The sequence below is a fragment of the Eumetopias jubatus genome, unplaced genomic scaffold (genome assembly GCF_037043125.1).
Source record: "Eumetopias jubatus isolate StellerSeaLion01/CBP00866 unplaced genomic scaffold, mEumJub1_p1.0 scaffold_11, whole genome shotgun sequence".
Taxonomy (NCBI): domain Eukaryota; kingdom Metazoa; phylum Chordata; class Mammalia; order Carnivora; family Otariidae; genus Eumetopias; species Eumetopias jubatus.
The window spans coordinates 90,766,996-90,790,820 of NW_028274817.1; the positions used below are offsets into that span (position 1 = coordinate 90,766,996).

At 42.3% G+C, this 23,825-nt stretch overlaps 1 protein-coding gene and 1 pseudogene across 4 annotated transcripts in view; both read left to right on the forward strand.

Annotated features, from left to right (window-relative positions):
• Positions 1 to 11,844: 11,844 nt before the first annotated feature.
• The window catches only part of CASK (calcium/calmodulin dependent serine protein kinase), a 354,818-nt gene continuing 342,837 nt past the window's right edge, over positions 11,845 to 23,825 (forward strand). For all 4 annotated transcript variants that reach the window (XM_028113495.2, XM_028113492.2, XM_028113493.2 and 1 more), the window contains exon 1: positions 11,845 to 12,099. In XM_028113495.2, the coding sequence (XP_027969296.1) occupies positions 12,041 to 12,099 (59 nt within the window). In that variant the 5' untranslated portion in view covers positions 11,845 to 12,040. The remainder of the gene's footprint in view (positions 12,100 to 23,825) is intronic.
• On the forward strand, positions 15,561 to 15,656 carry LOC114216897 (U6 spliceosomal RNA; annotated as a pseudogene).

The window sequence follows — 23,825 nt, forward strand, 5'->3', positions numbered from 1 at the left end:
ACATTCATGTTTAGTGGTTTTTTTCTGACAAGCCTACCACTAATTTGGTCGTCATCATTGATCTATTCATAAGGGAATGAGTGACTTTCAGTTTGACCTGAGAGCCTCAATAGACTATTCCATGTTGTCTATGTGGTCTTTCGTGGAAGAAATCCACTCAAATGATATTCCTTTTCTCCTTAAAACATTCATTCCAGACCACCATGGAATATAGTGTTCTTTTTAGCTTTGGTTATATTGCTTTCAGAAAAAGTAATTGTGAGGAAAATAGCTCACAGGCTAAGGGGGGGGGGGGGCGTGATAGTTTGCCCAGGTTTTTCTTATTAAAAATTATCACACTCGGTCGAGAAGCTGCATTATCAAAGTACCCAGAATCCTTTCCCAGCCCTTTCTATATTCTCAAGTTCATGGTCAGTCATAAAGAATCTTCAGAGACTTTTAGGCCTTCTGGGAATGAAGCAATAATTTGTGCAACCATGACCTATGTCAGCCCCCTCCATGTGAGCTAGGTTATTTTTGATCTTATGGAGGGGCTACGTTCCTTCATTTGACCAGAGTTCTGTCTCTGTTTGGTCCCACATAAGCAGGGAGCCCTTCAGTCTACCCCCAAGTCTCTTCTTGCCATCCACTGCCTGTATTTCTCTTTTGGCCCAGTACGATGGCCCTCACAACAGCAGCAGCCTGGGTCTGCTAGACCATTCCGTGTGGAACGCCTTCTTTACTGTTACACTAACTTCACTCTGAAGGTCCTTGGAAGCTTCAACAGGTCATAGCCCTCACCCTCACCCCATTTTTTCTCCTTTCCCTGGAAAAAGTGCTCTTCAGTGCCCATCTACCAGTTACCTTATCTAGGCTAAAGCAATCTGTGATTTCACCTGAACTCGAGGATGTAACCAGGGGCTTTATCTTAGGAACTTACCCTCGTTGCCATTCTGCCCTGCCAACAGGCTTTTAAGGCAGCTACTCTACTAAAAATTTCTAAGCTCTATTTCCACTTGGGTTTAAGGTGTTATCTTAGAAACTTATCTATAGAAAACTTCTAGAATAGAAATAAAGGAAACCAAACTGCTATCCCACTTCCAGGCTTACACTCAGTTCTCATTTGTGGGGGAGGGTAGAGGAACTGACCTAATCATGGGATACAGGCCCTTCATCAGGACCCTTCACGCTCACTGCTACCCACACTCCACTCTCAATTTGGTGCCCTGTGATCTCTCCAACCACAGTGACCCAATCCAGCAAAAGGTAGTTTGGTTCATTTGTTTGAAGACCTGGCTCACTAAATTGGGTGATAGTTTAGAACATGAACTCAGGGAATGGGTTCAAATTACATCCCCACCCATGACTAACTGTGTCACCTTGGGCAAGTGACTTAGCCTTTCTAAAACTGAATTTGCTCTACAAAGTGAGCCCAATAAAAGCTCTCTCATAGAGTTGTTAAAAAGATTAGAGATACATGTTTAAATTATACATTTAAAGTTATGTTTAAATGTATAGTTGAGATGAAATACATATAACGTGAAATTTACCATCTTAATCATTTTTAAGTGTACCATGTTGAGTATATTCACGTTGTTGTACAATCGATCTTCAGAATTTTTTCCTCTTGTAAAACTGAAACTCTACACCCATTAGATAATAACTCCTACTTCCCTCTGACCCCCAGTCCCTGACAACCACCATTCTACTTTCTGTTTCTATGAGTCTACACTTCATACCTCATATTTGTGAAATCCTACAGTATTTGTCTTTTTCACTAGCTTATTTCATTTAGAATGATGTTCTCAAGGTTCACCCATGTTGTAGCATGTATCACGGTCGCCTTCCTTTTTAAGGCTGAATAACATTCCGTTGTATGTATACACCACATTTTGTTTATCCATGCATCTGTGGTTGGACATTTGGGTTGCTTCCACCTTTTGGCTATTGTGAATAGTGCTGCTATCATCAGGGATGTACAAATCTGTTTGAGAACTTGGTTTCAATTCTTTTAGGTAGATACCCAGAACTGGTATTGCTGATCATATGGTAGCTCTATTTTTAATTTTTTGAGGAGCTGCCATACTGTTTTCCATGGTGGCTACATCATTTTACATTCACACCAGTGGTGCACATGGGTTCCAGTTCCCTACATCTTCACCAACACTTGTTATTTTCTGGTCACTGTTTTTTGTGGTTTTTTGTTTGTTTGTTTGGTTGGTTTTTTTTTTTAAGATAGCAGCTACTCTAATGAGCATGAGATAATATTTCTTTGTGGTTTTGATTTGTGTTTCCCTAATGACGAGTGAGGTTGTCTACCTTTTCATACGCTTGTTGACCATTCATATATCTTCTTTGGAGATATGTCTATTCAAGTTCTTTGCACATTTTTTAAATTGGGTTATTTGGAGTTTTTGTTGAGTTGTAGGAATTCTTCCTATATTCTGGAATTTAACCTCTTATCACATACGTGATTTGCAAATATTTTTCTTCCATTCCATAGGTTGCCTTTTCACTCTGTTGATTGTGTCCTTTGATACCCAGAAATTTTTCATTTTGATAGTGTCCCATTTATCTATGTTTACTTTTGTTGCCAATGTTTTTGGTGTCATATCCAAGAAACCATTGCCAACTCCAACATCATGAAGCTTTTTCTCTGTTTTCTTCTAAGAGTTTTATAGTTTAGGTCCTATGCTTAGGTCTTTGATTGATTTTGAGTTAATTTTTAAAGATGGTATAAGGTTCCAACTTCATTATTTGCATGTGGATATCCAGTTTTCCAAACACCATCTGTTGTAAAGACTGTCCTTTCCCCATTGACTAGGCTTGGGACCCCCGTGGAAATAATTATACATGGGCTTTTGTGAGTATTTGATTCATGTCTGCTCCCCTCACTAACTTATGAGCTCCAAGAGGGTGAGAATCATGTTGATTTTGCTCACTACTGTCTCCTCGGCACTTCGTATGTAATAAAGGCTCAATAAAGTTTAATGAATGAGGAATAAATGCTTGAAAGACACTAAGCACAATGTCTATACCACTAAATAACATTTCAACAAGCAGGAACTGTCATTCTTATTTTATTCAATGCATTGTACCTTTTGCCTGAGGCATACTTTGCTTACTATGAAAGAAATGAAAATAAAAGGTACTGCCTCTGAGGAACACAAGAAAGCCAGTGTCAGAGTGCACAATGATTCAGGCTTTGCAATCTGAAAGACTCTTTCAAACATTGGTCCATCTCTTTCTGGCTGTGTGGTCCTTGGGACATTAGTCAACTTCCCTCCAAGTCTCAGTCTCCTCATCTGTAAAATGAGAGCAGTAATATCTACTTCATAAAGTTGTTATGCGTATTGAATGAAATATGTGTAATGTCTTTGCATAGTGTCTGGCATTTGTAATAAGCCCTCAATAAATAGTCCTTCCATTATTTTTTACAGACCACTACTATCTCTATCTCTTCCTCTTAGATTGATTTTGCTATTGCCTTTTAAAAGGTTACTTTCTTAGCTATTGTCTCCATTACGAGACAATTTAAAATAGATAACAAGGGTAAATAAGCTTGAATGGGAAATATTTGATTAGAATACTTAAGGCAAAATATCATTGAAGAGTTCCTGTCAGATCTGAGAATTACCACAAACAGCCCGTGGAAAATCTAATAGTGATTTTTTTTCCCTTGACCAAAATGGAAAACATCTTATTAGTGCAGATCCTGACACTATAGATGATCTCTATGAGAAAAAAAAGATTTTTCAGGAAAGGAGTCTCCATTTACAAAAGGAAAGTATCATTTATGAAAAAGGATGGTAAGAAGAAAATAGCTCCTTGAGAGTTTTGCAGACTCATACCGCCAGAAAAGACCCCCAGAGAGGATCTCCTCCATCTGTGCCCAGAGGAGGGTAAATGATTAAACCTACCAGTGTCCATAGGCTTGAATTTCATGTTGGTGACTTATTAATCACTTGACCTTTTTCACAGTGCACTTAGCATAGTAAATTGTACTCCTTTCCATTGAGGCCTGGGTGACTTATGTGACTCTTTGCAACTTAGCCAGGGCTGAGCTCAATATGTCACCCATTGGACATTTTGCAGCTGATCATGTGTTTTTACGACATAATATGATAGCTTAGCAGCAACTTGGAAAGAAAGCACCAGGAAATCCACAAGAGGAAATTTAGGAGATACAAATTTAATTTCCTGCTTCACCTTCAAAATCTCTCATAGTGAAGACAGAAGGCAAAATTCCAAATGCTGTGTGAGATTTTAATTTATTTTTCTACACAAAAGAAAGCTAGTAGAACTACTTTCAACAGTAGAAATGAATCCAATGCCCTGTTCTCTTTGATATGTCTTCAGTCCTGATACTGTTGACTCTCCCCTCCTCTACATAAATCTTGCTTCTTCCATTATGCATTTTCTTCCCAGGAATCCAAAACCACTTTAACTGCTTATGTTGGCTCCTCAATCTCTTCCTAATTATGAGTGACTCTAATCCAATTCAAGAAACATAGTCATTTATTTAGTTAAGAAATACTTATGAAGTACTTACTATGTTCTAGATAATTTCTAAGTTCAAGGGTTGAAGAAGAAAGGCTATACACAAAACAAATAAAAGAAAATTCCAGGAAATGATAAGGGCAGTGAAGCCGTCTATTCATGTATTCATCATTCAACAAATAACCTTTCAAATGCCTACTACACACCAGGCACTGTTCTAGATGCTCAGAATTCTCTTTTCATGGGCCCCAACTGGGTCTCCCCATGGATAGGACAAGCCATTGGAGACAGGAGCCTAGTGCGTAAGGTGAGGCAATATCTAAATATGGGTTGATAGGAGAGTGGACTGGGATGGAGACTAAAGAAATGGAAAAGAAGTAGAGAATCTCAAAGAAATTTTGTAAGAACAATCAGCAGGATGTGGTGACTAGTTGAACATGGAGAGAGAAGTGATGTGCTAAGATAAAGCCAATGCCAGCGCTTAGGTAACTAGGAAAACTAGGAAGCCTCCCCACCATTTGTTCTGCCCTTCTCCTGCCCACAGTATCTGATTTTCCTTCAGAGCCTGTTCCTGTTTTTTCTTTATTCTCAACCAAGAGACTGATTCCCATATCTAGCTCAAGAGTGGGCCATGGTTGGCTAAATTATTCAGTGACTCTCATTCCCTGGCTACAGTGAATTGTTCAGGGATGGTCATGTGCCTCAATAGGCCAATGAGGGGAGAGTGAATCCTAAAACATGGGCAGGACCTACCGGATAACACTCCTTTTCACTCCTTTTCTGGATGCTGATGTATAAGGAGGTAAAGTCTGGAACAATGGCAGCTCTTTGGCTTCTTCAAGGGGGAAAGCCTGGAACTCTGGGGGCCACTTTGTGGAACCTACAGATGAAACCAGTACCATAGAATGCACAGTGATAAGACTGGAAGAAATGACACCATTTGAGTCCTGGCTCAGGTCTTACATGAAGCTACCCTACATCTCGATTTTTCAATTATGTGAGCCAAGGGATTATGTTGTTTAAGCCGGTTTGGGTCTTCCATCACTTGCAACCAAAAAACCCTGACCATTGCAAGCCCCACTAGCATGCAACACAATGCTGAGTCTCCAGGAGGCCAGTGAATACTTGTGATCTTAAGTGGCTGACTTTTGAGCTACGACACATTCAGTGTATAGCAGCACTGTGCTGTGTCCAGAGACGATCTTGTTGCCACTGTCGAACAAAACTTCCCAGTGACTTGTCCATTGGTATTAAAGGAAGAAGCGTAGCATGAATCTTTAGACAGAGTTTTGTAGAAGGAAACACATTTGTATTCAGATCCATTTCTGCTCCCTGAAGTGTTCTTTTGCATTTCTTACGGTTTCTCCACCCTAGCGATGAAGTCAGCACCGGCTCCTTTTTTTCACAGAGCTTATTCAGTGGCTGGTGTTAGAGCAGTGTTTCTTAATTTTAGGTGTTTAGGGCACCTGGGTGACTCAGTCATTAAGCATCTGCCTTCGGCTCAGGTCATGATCCCAGGATCCTGGGATCAAGCCCCGCATCGGGCTCCCTGCTCAGCAGGGAGCCTGCTTCTCCCTCTGACTCTGACTCTGACTCTATCTATCTATCTTTCTATCTCTCTCTCTCTCATGAATAAATAAATAAAATCTTTAAAAAAATTTTAGGTGTTTAAGGCTCACTTGGGGGAGCTTATAAAAATACAGATTCCTAGGACATGCTTTAGGACATTCAGATACAGTTAAGTCCTGGGTAGGGCCGGGAATCAACATTTGAAACTATTTTCATAAGCTCCCAGGTGATTCAGAGGTAATTGTCCCTTTGGGAAACACCACCGGCCTAGGTGGGGTCTCCCCAAAGCAGATCTTGATAAGGGGATTCATGAGCAAATGATTTATTAAGGAAGAACTCCCAGGAGAAACCTGTTAGGGAGTGAGAGAAAGAAGTAGTAGGAGAGGGAGGGGGCAGGAGCCAGGGAAAGTCGTGTGTGTCCTGTTCCCAAGGGGAGCTCGGGCTGTAAGTAAACCCGCAAAGTTGTCCCCCGTCCCTCAGGGAAGGTAACTGGGCTTCTACATTCCTGCACTAAATAGCCAGAGAGACCTAAATGCCCAGGCACTTCCATGTGGGGCAAAATGATTTCCAGGAGCTTGTGGGAAGTCCTCCGAAGTCACAGGCATGGGCTTCAGAAGTAAAACCATGCTGAAGCTGGGGGAGGGGCACACATGGAAATAGTAAAAGGGAGCAATGGGGATTTGAGTGGAGTACCTACAGTGTCTGCTCAAATCATTGGAGGGATTTCATATTTACTGCAGGAGTACCTGTATTTTAAAAGTAACTAAGGGAGGGGACAGTGTGCACCAAGCACAGAGAAGAGTTATTTATGTAAAATTCCATTCATGCTTCTACCTTTGGCGGGAGGCTCAGTCTACACATAAGACTCTAGAGCCACTGAAGTGTGCGGTCTTCCAAGGGGTGAGCTCTTTAAGATGGTGTTTGACATCTTCTGCTTTCTGGGCCTTGACTATTTCTCTGACACCTCTGACCTCTTTCTTCCTACACTCTGTGATTCAGCCATGACCTACTTCTCTGAAAGAGCATATTCTTCCTCACCTCCAGGACTCCACAAATGCTGTTCTCTCTACCTATGATCAACTGGCTCCCACTCTCCCCACCCTGTTAATTTCTATTCTTTCTTTAGTCTTAGTTTAAACATTGCCTCAGTTGGCCTTCCCTGACCTATAGGTCCCCTTGCTATTAGCTCTCCATACTTCCCACAACCTAATGACTGTTACTCTTCATTGTGATTACTTGCCTGAAACTTGTTTTCTTTTAGAGCAAAACTCGACAAAGGCAGAGACCATGTCTGCTTTATTTGTAGCTGTAACCTCAGTGGCTAGAGTAGACATTCATGCAAGGAATATAAAATAAATGATTTGCAACATGATATTGAAGATGAATATAAAAGAAATGATTCACAGTGTGATATCAGAGTGTAAGTCTAGTATATGCAGCTTTTTCCAGAGACACCATCAGTGCCTTTCATCTCAGCCTAGAATGGCCTGCTTATATCACAAGGCAATCACTTTATTCCAGTTTAGAAGTGTCAGTCTTAATTTCATTCATTAATTCAGTAATAATACTTTTTGCTTAAACAATCATAGCTACAGAATGAGACTGAACCCCGAATTGCCTAAATTAACCCTATGCCACCCTGACCTCTGTGTTGTTCTCATGCTAATATTTCTCTAGAGTGTGTTACTCCCTTTTGTATCTGTGTCATGTTGAAATTATGCAGGAGCCCAACACCCTGAGAATGTCTAATGCAACTTCGAGGAAGTCCAATGCCTCAAAGTCATTGAAGATTTCCATTGCCATCTGAGAATCAAATTTCTCTAGTACCAACTCCAACCTTGTGGGTTTTTAAATGTTTCTGAATTTTTAAAGTTATTATATATATATATATATATATATCAGTCATGTTCTATCAGTCATACCCTTGAGTTATATCTACATTATGATGAAGATCTAGAATTATTTCATTGATAATTTCCTTAATATTGGAAATACTGCTGATGGGCTGCCAGAGTCCATTCCCCACCTGCTTCTCCCTTGCCCACCTCCAAACAGGAGGCAGGAAAAGTCAGATATCCACGTCACCAGCTTCCCACACAGGCGAGGGTTGCTGTATGACTGTTCTGGCCAGTGATGTGGGAGAGAGAGATTTTCTTTCCTTGCCAAGAGATGGGAGAGGGAGCAAAATGGCCTTGCCTATCCTTGTTGCCTTCCTGAATCCTGCCCCTGAATGCAGTTCGATGCTGGAAATTGCAGTAGCCATCTTGCAATGGTGAAAAACCAAGGCTGAGGATGAGAGGCTAACACGTCCAGGATCACAGAGTGGAGGGAAAGAACCTGGTCACTGATGATCCTGTGGAGTAGCTGATCCAGTGTTAGTAACCACCCACCCCCAGACTTCTGGCTCTGTGAGGAAGATAAGCCCCCATTTGTTTAAACTGCCATTATATTCAGTTATTAACATCTGAGCACAATCTAACTGAAGCACCTAGTTACTTTAACATTTTCTCTGTGAAAACTAGAACAAGGTTATTGACACCTGACCATTTGTACCTGTGCTTATATTTGTTGGAAGAGTATTAGATTTTTGTAAGAAACCCAGAGGAGAATTAACTAATTTAACTTTAAAAGCTTTGGTCATTTTATTTTTTTTTAAGATTTTATGTATTTATTTTAGAGAGAGAGAGAGAAAAAGAGCAGGGGGAGGGACAGAGTGGGGAGGGAGAAGCAGACACCCTGCTGAACACAGAGCTGTACCCCTGATGACACGGAGCCCGACCTGGAGCCCGACCTGGAGTGCAGCCTCGGTCTGGACCCGGGGGCTTGGTCCCAGGACCCTGAGATCATGACCTTAGCCGAAGTCAGATGCTCAACTACTGAGCCACCCGGGTGCCGCTAGAAGCTTTGGTCATTTTAGTTGTAGAAGCAGAGAGGAGCTACCTCCAGCCACAATGCGTGCTACGAATTCTTAGGGATGTGCATTGCAGAGAACTTCTGCATGACTAATACCACGCCGGAGCTGGGAGATCTAGGCTCAGATGAGATGTTCGGTGAAATATGTGACCATGGACATATGTTTGTCTCTGAATTTTTCTCATTTGTTGTACCATTTGTAGGATGCTTTCTCTAAAAGTAACAGGGAAACTCAGCTCAAAATGACTTAAACAATAAGCGAATTCATTGCCCTATATGACCGGAAAGTGTAGAGAGTTGGCCAAACAAGAGATTGATAATGTCACTGAGGACATCACCCTGCTGCCCCTCAAGTCCACCTTCATCTTAGGTCTGACTACCCTCATGGGTACTGATGTCTGATGGCAGCAACTGAGGCTGCATACCTTCTTGTTCAAGGCCAATGTGGTCGTTGGGGGCTGGGGTGGGGAGAAAGAAAGATCATGGGTGGGAGGGAAGTCTTGAGCTTTGTGCTAATTGGAAGACCTTGAACCACTCAAGACCAGCAACCATGGAATGCCAGGAGCTGATTAAGTTAGGCCCATCATTGTGGCAAGAGGGTTGCATTTATTAGTTTAATGAATCAGGACTCACCTCTCCAGGTGAGGTGGTTGCAATCCCAGTCAAACCCAGAACCGCTACCCTACGGTGGAGGGGTGGAATGGCTCCTGAGAGGGCAAGCACCACATCTCCCATATCTGTAAATGACTGAGTTGGAGTGGCTGATGTCTAAGGCTCTTTCCAGATCAAAACTGGCTGTGATTCCATGAGCGGGGTGCAATCCTATCTCTATAATTGTCTTTTTTATTCAACTCCACAATTTTATAATTGTCCTTTTCTACCTCTGAGTATAAGCCCCTGTGGAAGATAACAAGCCCCAAAATGAAGTTGATAACTCTTGGCATAACTCAGACTTGGGCTGGGGAGAGGAAGTGAAGCTGACAAGGTGACTCGTGAGGGTCACTGTGCACCAGGTGGACATGCCAACTTAGGGTGACAGTGACTTGGAACTGCTGGACTTTTAGTGGAGGCAATGTTTCTCAGGCTTGAAATCTCCCTGTCTAGAGAATGCACAAGCTGTTGGGGAAAGGAGAAAGACCTTCTCATACAATTACATTTTCCCTCTGATTTGCATTGCAAAAAAATGTTTAGTACTCAAATCCTTAACACTGGCAAATCTCTCAGTCTCTTGAGGGAGTGGTCAAGGGTTTGCACAAAACGTTTCTGAAGAGAAAATAGGCTGAGTCTCCACTCCCCCCCCCCCACATTTTGGTAAATACTATCTCTTTCTTTTTTATTACTGCACTGAGAATTTTACCAGATGATTTCTAGAAGCTGACTTATGAACTAATTGGGCACTTCTGCTGTGCAGAGGAACAAAGACTTTTTTTATTGGTCCTTAACTGAGGCATATACCTGTCTGATGGCGTTGGCTCGTTTTGCACATGCTCAGTTGAACAGAAATCTTCATATTGAATACAACCTAGCACAGCGGCAACACCCAGAACCTCACTCGCTGGCTGACCCTGTGCATCCACTCCCTCTAGTTGCATTTTTATCCTGACATGTCTAACATTTATAGGGAGTACAGGGAGCAGAGTAGGTACTGAAAGCTTGGCGGTGGGGGGAGGCGACATACAAAGGGTATTAAAGTATCTGTCCCTGCCTTCCTGACCTCTCTCTAGACTGTCTCTACTGAGGGCAAGCGCTGGATAGATATTTGTGGAGTTTGGGGCAGAATGCGGGAGAAGCTGTCGCTATGAATTGTCACTTATTGTTGCACACCTTCCTGGGCAGTTTTTGTCTGGTTCTTCTTGTAGGTGGACGACTCCCCCTTCCCAGCCCTCATTTGAAATAAGTAATGCAGCAGTGGCACTAAAAGCATCCGCCGCCTACCATGGTCTGGGATGTCAGCGTCTCCACCTCTCTTCTTGCTTTTCCCATTCATTAGGACCCTTCCCCAGCCTCTTTCCCCAGCAAAAACTGGGCAAGGCTTCCTGCGGTTACAAAAGGAGAGGGGAGCGACGGGGGTTGGAGCCTCTCGCTGCGGAGAGCCAAGAACGTGCGTTCGGTCGTGGACCTTTTGTCCCAGGGCCCCTTCCGCAGCTCGGTCGCGGAGGCGACGACCCGACCGGCCCCCGCCTGAGCAGCTGCGGCCCGCGCGCCCCTCTGGCCGACCCCCCCACCCCTTCTAGATCCCCGACGCCCGCCCGTTCGCCGTGACGTGGCCCGCGGCGCGCGCATGCGCCGCTCAGCCTGGTTCCCAGTCCCTCGGCCACCGCCTCCCGACGGGCTGGAGTGGGCGGGGCCTGTGGTTCTGGAAGCCGCGCGGCCGTAGAGGGAGGAGGGCGTGTGTGCGCGAGGCGGGTGCGCGGGGCTCGCGAGCTCGTCGGCGGCTGGGGCGGAGGAGGAGGAGCTGAAGGCGGCGGCCGCGACTCCCGCCCGCACAGACAGCCAGTCCCGCGAAGCCCCCTCCCACTCTCAGGCGGGCGGCGGCGGCGGCGGGAGGAGGAGAAGGAGGAGGGAGCGTCTCTGCCGCCGCCTCCTGGTCCCCAGCGCTGATCTGCCGCCGCCACCTCCCTCCGCGGCGATCCTCCCTCCATGGTCCTGCCGCGGCCCCCCTTGTAGCCTGAGCTGCCCCGCGCCGCGCCGGAGCCAGCCTCGGAAGAGGGAGCGGTCGCGGCCTCGCGGCCCGCGCGGGCTGACGAGAGGAGAGCGCGGCGCCGCGCCGTCCCCGAGGATCCGCACGCCGGGCAGCGCGGCCCGAGCAGCGCGAGGAGCAGCGGGCGGGCGGGCGGCGCCGGGCCCGGGCCGCCCTCGCTCCCGCGCCCCGGCCCCGCCGCCCGCGCCGGGGCGGTCGCCCGCAGAGGAAAGCGCCGCAGTCTCCGGGCCTCGGCAGCCCCACTCGGGCGTCCTCAGCACCGAGGGCTCGCGGGTCCTGAGGGGAGGAGGCGAGCCAGGGGCCGGGCACTGAGCTCTTTGGCGCCCCCACCCCCGATTTCGGAGCCCTCCACGCTGCGGCCGCTGTCCCCTCCGGACCATGGCCGACGACGACGTGCTGTTCGAGGATGTGTACGAGCTCTGCGAGGTGATCGGCAAGTGAGTCCCCACGCGAGGGAGCGGGAGTGTGGAAAAATGCATTTCAGTGATGCCCGGGTCCTCCCGCACCGGCACCCGCTCTGGGCCTGCCCCCTGCCCTCCCTTCCCCTCCGCCTCCCTCGTCCTCCTCACCCGGGCGTATTTATAGACGTGTACCTGGACCTCCTGCCGGGCGAGGATCCGGGGGGTTCTCAGCGATCCGTGGAAGCCACCGAGCCGAGGTCGGCCACCCCACGAGGCGTGGGGCCGGCCGAAATCCGCTGTCTGCATTTTATCTGACGGTTGCCCAGGGACGTGGCAGACCCGATTTTATAGTTGCTTCCTGGGAACAGTTGGGGTTATTGTTACCTTGCGTGTACCACAGACCATTAACGAAAAGAGCAGCTTGCATTTTCCTTTGCTTGCATGGAGCGATAGAGAGAGAACGTCCAGGGTTTTTAATTGTGGGGTGTGTGTCTATTGTGCAGGATATTAGATAGATGCCTTTGTGTTCACCCCATGCACGGATTGGAGGGGGTCATTTTCAGACGGGGTGCGTTCAGTTTCAGCAAATTCCTCACCTGGTGTTGACCAGCGTGGAAAGAGTTGGGGGTATCCGAATTTTTAATGCCTCGTTATGCAATGACTGTTAAATCAGTGTTCGAGGCTTCCCTCGACTGTTGTTGGGATGGTGGTGGTTCGTGTGGTAGAGCCGTCTGCTTTGAGTCACCGGGCTGGTCTAGAATATAGAACTGACAGTCCAAATGCTCATCCTTTCATCTGTGTTGTATAATTACACTAGGGAAAAGCAGGGAATCAGATTAATCACAGTGCTGATTGAGAATTAAATCTGCAGTTCCTCATCTAATTGTCCATTCCTTAAATCTGTTTTGAATAGTTTCCTTTTCATTCTTGTCAAACAGTATTCCAAGTGCACAATCCTGCTAATTTGCTTGTGAGGGAAAAGGCTGGCGATCGGAAGTTGATTTCCTAGTTAGGCGTGTATTCTGTGCCTTTAGAAGTTGAGGAGATAAGATTTAAGAGCAATTTTTGCTGCTTTATTAAGGATCGCTAGGTAGCTACCATTGAAATATTTTACCTCTTTTTGGAAGCGGTGCTTTATTGTCTATTTTAAGGTCCGCAGTTGGGAAATGAAACCAAGACCTTAGAGCAGTTGGCTGTATCCCTTTTAAGTTGTCTGCAGTACTGGATTTCAATTTGTTTAAGTGCTGATAACTCATTTTTTTCCTTCTATGCTGAGGTATTACCGTGTTGCCTCACTTGGTGAAATTATGGGTAGAGCTTGCTACACACTTTGCTCAGACCCAACTGATACAAGGACATGTTACTCCTTGCCCCTATTGTTACATGACCAGCCTGTCTAGGAGAGGAAGGATATCCAAATGTGCCCTGTAAAGTGCTTGTGGAAGTGCTCTAGAGCAGCGCTGTCCAAAGATATATAATGCAAGACATACGTGTAATTTTTCTATACACAAATTTTATATATGCAAATTTTGTAATGGCCACATTAAAAAATTAGACGCAAATAGGTGCAATCAATTTTAATAAAATATTTTATTTAACACACTAGATCCAAACTATTAGCATTGCAACACATAATCAGTGCAGAAATTATTAATGAGGTATTTTACATCCTTTCTTTTTGTACTCAGTCTTTGAAATCCAGTGTGTATTTTACACTAAAAACACATCTCAACTGACACTAAGCTAAATTTTCACCGGAAATACTTGATCTGTATTTAGGTTTCATAACCTTTGCATTTGCAAAAGTAGATTCACACACCCAAGTTTTCCCAAACGTATCTAAAAGTTTTCTAATAACCTAATCGATACTTCTTTCTAAATTTAAATTTTGATTAATTAAAATTAAATAAAATTGGAAATTCAGTTTCTCAGTTGGACTAGCCACATTTCAAGTGCTCCACAACCATATGTGGATAGCACTGTTCTGTAGAGACAAACATGTTTAAAAAAAAATCTCCTTGGTTTCTTCATTCTTAGCACCCGGTGAAGGTAAATTAGGGTTTCCCAAAAGCTCCCAAATGATTGTGTGTGTGGGTGAATTATACTTGTTGTGTCTTAGTTATATTTGCTTTAAATGAGCCAGCAAAGTCATAATTGGAAAATGTGAAATTAAAGTGTTAATTATATCGTGATGACGGAATATAGCCATCATTGGATCAATGTTAGTAACCAGTTCTGATTCCTTAAGGTCTGATAGAGTGATGATATGATCTCTTTGGATATCAAAATGAAGTGGTCAGCATCACATTAGCACAGTGTTCTGCTGGCTTGTAATTGATAGAATGTTTTCAGGAAACACCTCTGGTAGAACTCAATTCATCTTTTCTGTCGCTTCAGAGCTGCAAAAGGAGGGAGAGCAAGCTGATTCTGAGGTGATAGGTACCCTATGGCTTCCTTAACTATTGTGAACATGAAATCTCATTCATACCCTACAAAATCTGACTTGGTCAGTGCCATTTATAATGTGTCATTTCGTGAAATAATGAATTCAAGGTAGCCTTCATGGTAAAGAATGTAATGATAGTGGTCCTCACCCTGTGTAAAGGTTGAAGGTTTCTCCGGTAAATTGTCTCAGCATATATTGATCTGGAAATTGAAATTCACTTGAGATTTTCTTGCAGGGACCTTGACAGCATACATTTTAACTTAGCATTTGTTCAACTGTAGCTTTAAACAGAAAGGCCTTGAAGATGTTCACTTGTACTGGAAACCTTTTCGTTGATTTCTATCCAAGTTCTCTAGAATTGTGATTTTCTTGTATACCAAATTAGTATCACAAATTGTTTTTGACCCTTAGGTGTTAATAGGCTTAAATTTCCACTGAGGTACTTCAAAACGGATTTCAGTTTTCAAGATCATTTGACCACCCACTCGCTCCCCTACCTCACTGCTTATCGACTCACTCATTCATCCAGTGTCTGCGAGGGTATCATGAGCCTGATTCATTAGGAATATTGGGAAGATGCCATTTCATTAAAAAAAAAAAAAAACTCTTTCCCCGTGTTTCTTATTTTTGAAAATCTTAACAAAAGCACCTTTGAATGCCCATTGTTTCCATAACATTTTCCTGTGTCACATCTTTCAAGTGACTGAAACAAATCGCCAATAATGGGACCTTATCCTAGTCCCAAAACTTCTCATCCTCTCAAATGTAGCAATTGGGAAAGAAAGATTTTATGCAAATGCAGGCAATTGGCTTATTTTTATGCCGTGATCATTTACTGTATCTTTTGCTTTAGAGGTAAGTGTACAATCAGTAATATTACATGAAGGCAATTTTAAAGATGATTCATCCAAATTAAAGCTTAGAAATGCCTACCTTCATGGTACAGGAGTGTCTGTGAAAGAAAATAGCAAAAGGCACACCGTTTTCACCTTGTATGGGCTGCCTATTTGCCCTGGTATTTAGGATTCTTAGTAACCTGTAACTTCTGACTTTCCTGCTTTGGTAGGACATACACTAAATTTGGAATGATGCAGCATGACCCCTGCTCAAGGATGACATGCAAGTTTGTGAGGCATGCTGAATTTGCTTGTACCTTGAGAGCACTTACCATATTTAATTACAGTTTCTTATTCACGAGTTTCTCTACCTAGCGAATAGGAAGCTTCTTGAGGGCAGGGAACACATATATATCTTTCTCCATTACTTAACACAGGGCCTGCGATGTAACGGTTGCTCATTAGCTATGGAATGAATTGAGTAGTTTTAATAAAATCTCATTAAAAGGCAAAAAGCATGTTTATCAACTTCAGAGCAATTATTGTCCCAAAAGGCTGTATTAGTTTGAAGCAGTGGCTCTCCACCTGGCTGCATATTAGAATCACCAGGGGAGCTTTTAAAAAATATCAATGCCGGGGCCCTGTGTCAGAGCAATAAAATCAGAATCTCTGGGAGTGGGTCCTGGACACTGGTATTTTTTGAAAGCTCTCTAAGTGATTCTAATGTGCAGCTACGATTGAATCATTGGTTTGAAACTTAGGTGATGTCTGTAATATTTTGGGACTGGCTTTTCAGAGGCTTACAGGTTTTGAAAAGTAGAACAAATGCTTTTTGGGAGGTATTGAAGCCAAGAGACGAAAACGGGGATTTCATCTCCTCTATGCTGTGTCTCTGAGCCCTGGTGTGTCAGAATTTTGTTTCAGCCTGTGTGTGGCTTTGATTTCTTGGGTCTTTTAAGATTCACATTGATTTATGATGCTCGTCTGATGCTAACACAGTGACTGATGTTTGGAATAACATGGAACGAGGATTGCTTCAATTAGCAGTTGATGATGGCTGTCCACTACAACGACTTAATTTAATATTAAGAGATTTATCAGTTCAGTATGGATTGTGTTTGCACATATACTCTATTAAGCGTGTGGTTATGTTGCTTATATACTTCAAGTCCACACTTGCAGTTCCGTTAACACCGTTTACCAGAGAATTGAGTTAAATGCAGCCTTTTTGTAAACACTGGATTAATCATTTGTAAAATATGTAATTTAACATGACGAAAAATTCAGCTTTACTCTTTTTACTAATCACCATGGCTTGCACATATATTGGTTCACCCACTGATTTGGATTTCCAGTACCACAGAGGGGAACGTTACAATACGTTGGAACATCTTTCTTGGAAATTGTATCTAGACATTGTAGGCAAATTAGTTTTTAGTGTCTGGAAAAGTATGAGCCCGAAGGAACCAGGAATTTACCAGAAATGCGTAGATGTTTCATGAAAGAAGTGCTTGATCAGGGTGACAGTCATCTAGCAAGGTAGAAGAAACACAGTAACCAGCTAGCCTGTTGGTGGCCCAGAAAGATTCAAGCCAAGGGGGATTAGCTGCAGTTCCACAGAAGAAAAACCTGTTAAACACGGTGTGGAAGCCTGCACGTGGCAGGCCTTTTGGGGAGTAGGTAAGCGGTGTTGATTCCTGATGATGGAGTTGGCTTCTGGGACAATTTGGAGGGAACTGAGCTTTTCTGCATGTGCACGGCTTTCTCGGAGTCTTCCTCATGCCTGCTCTCCACAGACTGCCTTAGCACTTGGAGTTTCTGAAGTGTCGTTGGCCCGTTGTCTTTATAAAGAATTCCTGTGACTCCCTTGCATTCTATGACTGTGACCTGCTTCTATGTCCTTGACGTGCACTTCGCCCCCCTCCATTTTCCCCCTTGAAGCTGCAACATTTCACCTGACGAACTACCTCTCATGTGCCTTAAATTGTGTTCCTGGATATTTCCTTTAAATTGAAAATTCTTTTACCGTCCCCAGCTGTAGCTCCACTCAACAAATTAAAGAAGCAAGTATGTCTTCCTTTTTGAGATTGTTCTTGAATTAGTGCATTTTTGTAAATGTTTTCACATTTTAAATTTGCCAAAAGCACTGTTTAAAAGAACTTTGACATAAGATTGTTTAAAGGTAAAAACAAAAATCTTTTTATCACTTAATTCTTACTTCATAAGGGGAATTGACATTTATGCCCTCTAATGTGAGGCACTTTACATATATTATCTCCTCTAATTATACCTGTTTTTCAGAAAACACTGCGATTCAGAGAGGGGTAACTTGCCCAAGATCACATGGAATTGCAACTGGTTCCAAAGTCCATTCATTTCATGCTGCATTCTGCTGCCGATTCCAGTTGTTAAAAATGCTACATCGGGTTTCTTTAAAGTGAGGCCCATGCTTTCATTTTCAGAGCTTATTTACAGGAAATTTTAATTGTTCGACACCCTAGTTCTATTTTTCACCCCTTCATTAGAGGTTCCATACGACTATTCATTGTTTCACCCATTTCATTTTTCTTTTTGTCTTTCTCGTTAATGAGATATCCACGTTTGTCACCAAACTGATAAGTCTCTGCATTCTTTAGCCATGGAAATAATAGAATCTTGCCCATCCATCCAAAATACAATTTGTTTTGGAACTTTCTCTACGCCTTTTACTCTCCAGGTTTTTCCTTTCCATTCCCCTGCCCCAACAAACAGAATCGTTGATTAATGACTCCTAACTTGCCAAACCAGAAGTAATGAAGTGTCAGAGATAGGTGTCTGTTTGGAGTGGGGTGGGGTGGTTTCCACGGGTGGTTATTCCTATATCCTGTGCTAAAAATCCTGCAGTTGTTCTCACTGACTCTGAAAACCGTGTGCTGAACCGCAGCTGCTGAGTTGTAAGTGTCTCGGCTGTCAGCCAGCACTGCACACCTAAATAGGCAAGTGACTGAGTTACTGCTGCAGAGCAGGTCCCTGACCCCAGCCAACGAGCTGATGGGGTGTGCAGCTCTAGCATTTTGGGTTTTATTTTTTAGTTGCAACTGGCGGTGCAGATTCTAAAACCACCAGATATGGCTCTGAATTCATGCAACAGGGTTCAAGGTGCGACAGGACCTGCTCTCTTCTTTCTCTCCTGGGGTCACCCAGTGTCTGGGTATCCCCACTTTGAACTGAGTGCAATGTAATTACCCTCATGGCCATTATGGTATTCTGGTATGACTGGTCATAGAGCCGAGTCAGTATAGGGAGAGTCTCCCTTCGTCCACACCAGGAAGATTTCGTGTCTGAAGCTAGTTTGGCTTAAAGGAAGTTAATATCTATTTGCAATGTTGAGATTTAATAATTTTCTATTACTTTCTTTATAAATTGACTAGTCATTATAAAATTAATTTTAAGATCTAGACGGTACAGAGGTAAATGCGTCTCTCTCTCCGTTCTCCCACCATCCATGGCCCTATTCTCCAGAGGTAACCGTTGTCCAGTTCTTGTGCATCTTTCTGGAAGGTCTTTGTCTAAAAAACAGAATGGGATATTTGTACACTGCTGAAATATTAATTTTTCATTGAAAAACACTGTCTCTGATGACCTTTCCATATCCATCTATGCCTCTGTCAAACTGTCTCCTCTTAAACCGCTGCCCAGTATTCCATGGTATGGATTGGTTATTGTAGCTTTGAGTTGAGTGCAAGCCATTTGTAAGCAGACATCACTGGAAATGCTGAACTGGAGTTCGGGTGAGAGGTCTGGAATGACAGTGAAGGTGTAGGAAGTGAAACTGAGTGAATGAGTTCTTGACAGGTGACTAAGCTGGAGAGCTGTGGTTTGCTGTGTAATGCACTGAGCTAGAAAAGTCAGGATAGCTGGATGTCACAGAAGTTTTAAAGTGGGGAGGATCAATAATGTAAAATGCCAACACACTGTGATGGACGATCAAAAAAAAAAGTCTTGTTTATAGCAGAGAGGCAATTTAAAACATCTATCAAAATGAATATGTTAAATATCAATTCATGGTGTGACTGAAAAGCAAGGTTCTGTGCATGTTGGCAATGCAGTATTTTTCTGTGAATCCATCTCAACAGCATATTTAGGGTAAAAAAAAAGGAGCTGGTTTCTTTTTCATTATAATTGTGTTTTGTAGATTCTGATGGCTGGCTTTTAGGTAAAACCATTTGGTTTTCCTAAGATTAGGTGTTTTTCATTCCTCAGCTTGGTGCCTAACTTTCAATTAAACGGAAGCCTTTAATGAAATGACATGGTAAATTTTACATTTACTTTAAGTTCTTGATATTAGTCAAACCATTCTTATTTTCTTAAATCCCTTCCCCACAGGGAACTGCATACTTCCTTGTCTCAAGGTTTTGGGTCCCCTTGGGATGAGTGTAGTTAATGTCCTTCTACCCCCCCCCAATTAACTTTGTTCATTGGCTTTTTGTAGTTGTGCACACCCATTCACAATAAGAAATGATTACTTTATTGTACTTAGCCAATTTTTTGGTATGTAAGTGCACATTATTTCATTTTAACATCCGTGTTCAATCACTGAGCTGTTGCTCATTATTTTTTCCAGTCTTTCTTCTTTCTTTTTTTTTTTAAAGATTTTGTTTATTTATTTGACAGAGACACAGCGAGAGAGGGAACACAAGCTGGGGGAGTGGGAGAGGGAGAAGCAGGCTTCCCGCGGAGCAGGGAGCCCAAGATAGGTCTCAACCCCAGGACCCTGGGATCATGACCTGAGCTGAAGGCTGACACTTAACGACTGAGCCACCCAGGCTCCAAGTCTTTATTTCTTTTAATACACATTTTTTTTTTGCTTTGTTACCATTCTTTTGAATATTTGAATCATTTACAGTTTGGAATGGTGACTGTGTTCTCTCTCTGTGTAGTTTAATAATATCCAAACTCTGCTATGTCGAGTCTGTATTTCAGGCTTTTAATTGTAACCCCGAGTTTAGAGTATCTTGATATATTTAAATCTAAGATAGAAATATAACTGCCTAGCTATATGCAGATTCTGATGTTTTATTAAAATACTCTTGATGTTATTAATGCAATTACGAGGTCTCTAGCCCTGCTAAGATGGGCAGGTTACCATTATACCACTGCTGTTTTATGGAATCTAATTTGTGTTTTTAGGAAACATCATAGATTTTCAGCCTTTCTGCTTACCCTTGGTATGTACTTTCCCCCAGACATATGGATCGACATTGTTTTGTAGCTTGTGAGGCAGCCCCCTAAGATGTGATCTGGTAGCCTTTGGGCACAGTGTGGCCATTTTCTTCTTCTTTATAGAAAGAATGATAGCCACTTCACAAGCTATTTGCATGGATTAGTGATTGCAAAGTGCAGCATAAGTATTTTTTATTTCTAGAATGTCTCTGAGATACTCAAATTACTTTTGGCAGCTATATGGATAAGTTTCAACAATTTCCAAATGTGCACTTTCTCAGTGCTAAACACAGGCTCTATTACATAAATAATATGGTGAAATGAACATTCTTTCCTATCATGTGGGTAAAATTGTTAGTGGTGCTAACAGTTTCTTCATTTGTTCATTTATGCGTTCATTTCTAGCTGTGTGGCCCTGGCCAAGTTAGTTAACCTCTCTGAGTCTGTTTCTTTATCTGTAAAATGAGGATGATAGTATATGCCTTGCAGGATTGTTGTGAGGATTAAATAACATGATCTGTGTAAAATGACTAAAGGTAGTTGTTATTTTAATTGCCATTATCATTTTTTAAAATATTTTTAATGTATTTTTAAGTGAACTCTACCCCCAATGTTGGGCTCAAACTCACGACCCTGAGATCAAGTGTCGGGTGCTCCACTGACTGAGCCAGCCAGGTGCCCCGTTATTCACCAAATACTTGAGTTCTATGGCCTCAAGGAGCTCTCTGTCAATGGGAGAAGTTGACAGATTGTTTAAATCTTATGTAACTAGGCATTACCTCCTGTTAAAGCCAAGGTTGCTTCTGACTTGTTGTTAACCTAGTATCCTTCGTGTAACTCGGTAACTGACACACAGTAAGTACTCAGTTGTTGTTGAAGGAGTGTTAAGTAAGCAGTCCAGACTGTGACCTCCTAGTCGTAAAAGGAAGTTGGGGAAATCTTTACAGAGGAGGTCAGGCTTGAATGATTTGTTAGTCTTCTTCTTGGGGAACTCATGTCATCTTTTTATGCCTGTTTCCTCATTTAGAAAACAGAGTAGAGGAATACAGGTTGGGAAAGTTAAATCTTATGAAGCTTAAAAAATGTTTATCCTATTTTTTAAATAACGAACCTTATTTTTTAGAGCAATTTTGGGTTCACAGCTCCTATTTTAGTTTAGTGACACAGATAACATATATAAGAAATTCAAACAATAAGCATAAAATTAAAGTTTTTAGGGATAATGTTAGGAATTTTTTTTTCTTCTTTTGGTTCTCAAATTCTATAGCTTGAGTGTTCATTATGTGCTGGACACAGTGTTAAATTGTTTATATTTTTCTAATTTAATCTTGGCCACCAGCCTTCCCTTTGAGGCAATCACCCTCTCCCCTTTAACCGATGAGGAAGCTGAGCAAGATCAGTAACTTGCCCTGGGCAAAGTGTCAATAATACTAAGCGGCAGCATGGGGATTCACACCTGGTTATATATGACCCATCTAGGCGCCTGCTCTTCAGTACTGTTTTACTGCTTGTCATTTAGTGTGAACAGAGGTTGTCTTTTCAGGGCTAGTCCTAAATATAAGATTCTAACAGTCTGATTTTAGATGTTCCAGCAGGTTAATAGAATGCATTTTTTTGGTAACAACTTTATTGAGATGTGATTCACAAACCATACAATTCACCAATGTAAAGTGTACAATTCAGTGGGATTTAGTATATTCACAGAGTTGTGCAACCGTCACAAGAAATTTCCAAACATTTTCATCACCCCAAAAAGAAACCCTGTATATGTTAGCTCTCAACCCCATCTTTCCCTAACCCTAAGTAACAACCGATCTACCTTCTATCTCTACAGATGTGTCTGTTCTGGACATTGCATATAAATGGAATCATACCATATGTGGTCTTTTGCGACTGCTTCTTTGAGCGTAATGTTTTCAAAGTTTATCCAAGTTGTAGATGTTTTGGTACTTCATCTTTAAGGCCCAGTAATATTCCCTTGTGTGGATATACCGCATTTTGCTGTTCCATTCATCAGTTGATGGGCCATTTGGGTGGTTTTCATCCTTTGGCTATCATAAATAATCCCGCTGTGGACATTGACCTACAAGTTTTTGTGTGGACATACATTTTTATTTCTCTTGGGTATATATGTAGGAGTAGAATTGCTGGGTCAAATGGTAACTCTGTGTTTAACATTTTGAGGAACTGCCAGACTATTTCCCAAAGCTGTCATGCCATTTTACATTCCCGCCAACAGTGTATGAGGGTTAGAATGCTTTTAATCAGGTGAGTAGTATCAGAGTTTGCCTATAGAATCTGTTCAATACACTGTAATATAAATAAAAGTAAATTTTATGGGTTATTAGTTAACCTTTTATCTCATGGACCTGTTTATACTGATTTTCATCAGTTTTAGATATTGTATACCAAGGGTTGGCAAACTCTCTGTAAACTACCAGATAGTAAATATTTTAGGCTTTGTGAGCCATACAGCATCTGTCACAGCTACTCAACTCTACCATTGTAGCGTGAAGACAGCCATACCAAAACAAATGAGTGTGGCTGTATTCCAATAAAACTTTATCTACAAAAATAGGTGGTTAGATTTAGCTCTCAGGCTGTAATTTGCTGTTCCTGTTGTAGATTAAAAATGAAACTGGAGCTTACTGTCCAGTTCCTATTGTTTACCATCAAGGTTGGGATATTCTTCAAGTGGTCTGAGTAGCCTCATAATGAGTAGGTTGTTTCTGAAAAACGTAGACACTGAGGCCAGTTCACTGAACTGTTTTCACCGTTACATGGGGAAATGCTATACATTTAGTTTTTTGTGGGTTTTAAATGTATTTTTATTATTTTTTTACTGCTTTTGGATTTTTTCAATCCTAGGTTAAAGGGAAGAAACCCATCAAAATTTTTTTAAGATTGTCTCACCAGAAGCAATATAAATGTGGAGTTCCTAAAAAAAAAAAAAAAATGATTTCCTTCATGCTTGCTTATTGCCTAGAGAGTGGATGAAAATCGAGTTGAGAATGTACTAGAAATTTTCAGAATATGAAAGATTATTTAAAATACTAGCTTTAATAAAGTTAGGGGGAAAATCACTAGCTTTAGCTAGAGATTTATCTATCCCTAATTGGAGAGTTGTGATGTGCCATCTCTGTATATTTTATTTTATTTTTTATTTTTTAAAGATTTTATTTATTTGAGAGAGAGAGAATGAGAGATAGCACGAGAGGGAAGAAGGTCAGAGGGAGAAACAGACTCCCTGCTGAGCAGGGAGCCCGATGCGGGACTCA